Genomic DNA, 2374 nt, shown 5'->3' on the forward strand with positions numbered 1-2374 from the left:
AAATATTCAAGTAGATGCGTGGTCGCAACGCGGCAAATTTGAAACCGTCGTGGCCTATGATGATTTCGCTTATAAACATCTTTTTAGGGTTATCTTTTTGCATATAAAACATGGCAAATAAGGGCAAATTAAAAATATTTTTTAACTAATCTAAAATAAAAAGACGAGATATAAGGTTAAGGGAATTGAGGGAAGGTCAAGGTTGACATTACTCTTATAAACCGCTACCATGGAAATGGATCAGTGTGGAAGAAATAACCGAAGTTCAAAATAAATCTCAGTACCATACTTTGAACAAATGCATTCCTAAAATCACAATCATATTAACAAACATTTGAATCAACTGTTGTAGACGGATTTAGCATCACAATGATAATTTTTATCTTACAACTTACGTGCAAGTTGCAAATCCCACAAATGAACCCATCCATCCTACCCATAAATAGAATTTGCAGTTTGAATAATATGCATCATACATAAATGAAATTATTTTAACAGGCGGGAAAAGCATGCAAGACGTCGAAAAATGGTCTGCAAGCAATTAACTGAAAGCAGCAATCAGTGACATCTTCCTCAACAAACTTCTTTTGTACATATAAATTCACGCCTTATTACTGCCAGGGATTGTGTGCATCCATGATCATGTGCTTTGTACAATGCCCCATACTTCCGAGAATCCTCAAAAACCTAGAATTTATCCTTTGAAAGTAGTGTATTTTTGATAGTTTTATACTTTGAAAAGAAATATAAATTCTTTAATTACAAAACCTTCCACCTAAATACAATCGAATTCTGATCAAAATGGATTGAGATTGAGAACTCTCAGGAATTGTTCACAGATGCAACAATGCCCGTCATCAGTTCGATTCATAATTAATAAAAATTTTTTGTTTGACTACAACCGCAATGATGGCATCATCTCATACATCTGTAATAAACATCAAACTTTCGGTAGATTACTTAGAAAAACTTTATTTCAAACCCACAACCTCAACACCCACTCTCATATATCCGAATAATAAGCACCTTCCTTTAGTAAGCAGCTTTACCAAAACACTTCAATCACATAACTTAGCCCACCGACCCCATCACAAGTGGAATGAAAAAATGAATTTGTAACAATGTTTAGCAAAACACAATCCCAGTGACATTCATTGGATGTCACTTCTGACCTGTCCACATTATAATATGAAGTACCCTTCATGGTATAATCCATCTCTCCTCCTCAACTCAAGAAACTACATCATGGACAAAACTCGACAAACAAACGTTCCAATACCCTACACTAATTAATTAATTGATTTTAAGTTATTCATTCAAATTTGATCCTAAATTGATGGAATTACTATCCAATCGATGAATATGCTGTGTTTGTGCCATATTCTGTTACAGAGCTGTCCAAAAGCCTTCTGTATGCTTCGCTAACCTGTTGTCTATCTCTTTGTCAACATTACCTTTCAACCTTACTTTCCAGATAATTGAACTGTTAAACTGACTTATGCTTTAACTTTTTTTTCTCTGAACAACGAGGGCGGAATCACTAGCATAAAGCAGTTCTCGGAGAAGCTGGTTTAAGATCTCAGTGTGAGTCTTCAATCGGACAGCTGTCACATAAAATCTTCTTATGCGCATTCAGACTCGATGACCGGATGAAATTATTCCCATATTTCGGACAATAGTACGGTTTCTTGCCAGGATGATTCATCACATGTGTGTTCGGTAACGCAACGAAATCTTCCTTTTCGCATTTGAACTGCTTCGCAGTTGTGTGGGTCGTTTTTTCTGGATGTTTCCTTTTGAATGTTTGGATGTTGCGTGTTTCATTTTGATACCTCTTAAGCCAGATTTTCTTCGGTATATGTCCATACTTGTTTGTTCCCTGCCAGCTTCTTGAATTGGTATGTTCAATGATCTTGTGTCTTCCTGATTAATTTCGCTGAGTTCTGTTTCTCCCTCACTCACTTCTGGTATTGATACATCTGGTAGTTCAATCTTTCCACCGCACATTTTTGACATTGATAAATCCAGCGGTTCTGTTTCTGGTTCCTCAAATTGTATAAAATTATCAACTCTAAGCTGTGCTAAAATTTCTATATATTTCAGTTCTACTTCTACTTTAAATGAATTTACCATTGTTTGAGTGTTATACAGTCGGAAGAGGAAGAAGATGAACAGATGAAACGCATATTGATAATATCTTGTCAATTCTGAAAAAGATATTCAATTTTACTAATGTACTGGCAGACAGTTGCTTATAAGAAACAACATCGCCTGCTGTTTGACAATTGAGCAAAATTTTCTAGATATATTAGCGCTGAAAAGAGATCGGTACGCATTCATTGCATGCATAGTACGAACATCTCTCATTCAAACA

At 35.5% G+C, this 2374-nt stretch overlaps 1 protein-coding gene across 1 annotated transcript; it reads right to left on the bottom strand.

Moving 5' to 3' along the window:
* Positions 1-1579: 1579 nt before the first annotated feature.
* On the bottom strand, positions 1580-2133 carry LOAG_14697 (hypothetical protein; the record flags this gene model as incomplete). The annotated part of the gene is made up of 2 exons (XM_003150191.2): positions 1580-1782; positions 1833-2133. 2 exons carry the CDS (start codon positions 2131-2133, stop codon positions 1580-1582), a joined length of 504 nt encoding a protein of 167 aa, XP_003150239.2.
* Positions 2134-2374: the final 241 nt, after the last annotated feature.

Source organism: Loa loa (assembly GCF_000183805.2).
Source record: "Loa loa unplaced genomic scaffold supercont3.668, whole genome shotgun sequence".
NCBI classification, from domain to species: domain Eukaryota; kingdom Metazoa; phylum Nematoda; class Chromadorea; order Rhabditida; family Onchocercidae; genus Loa; species Loa loa.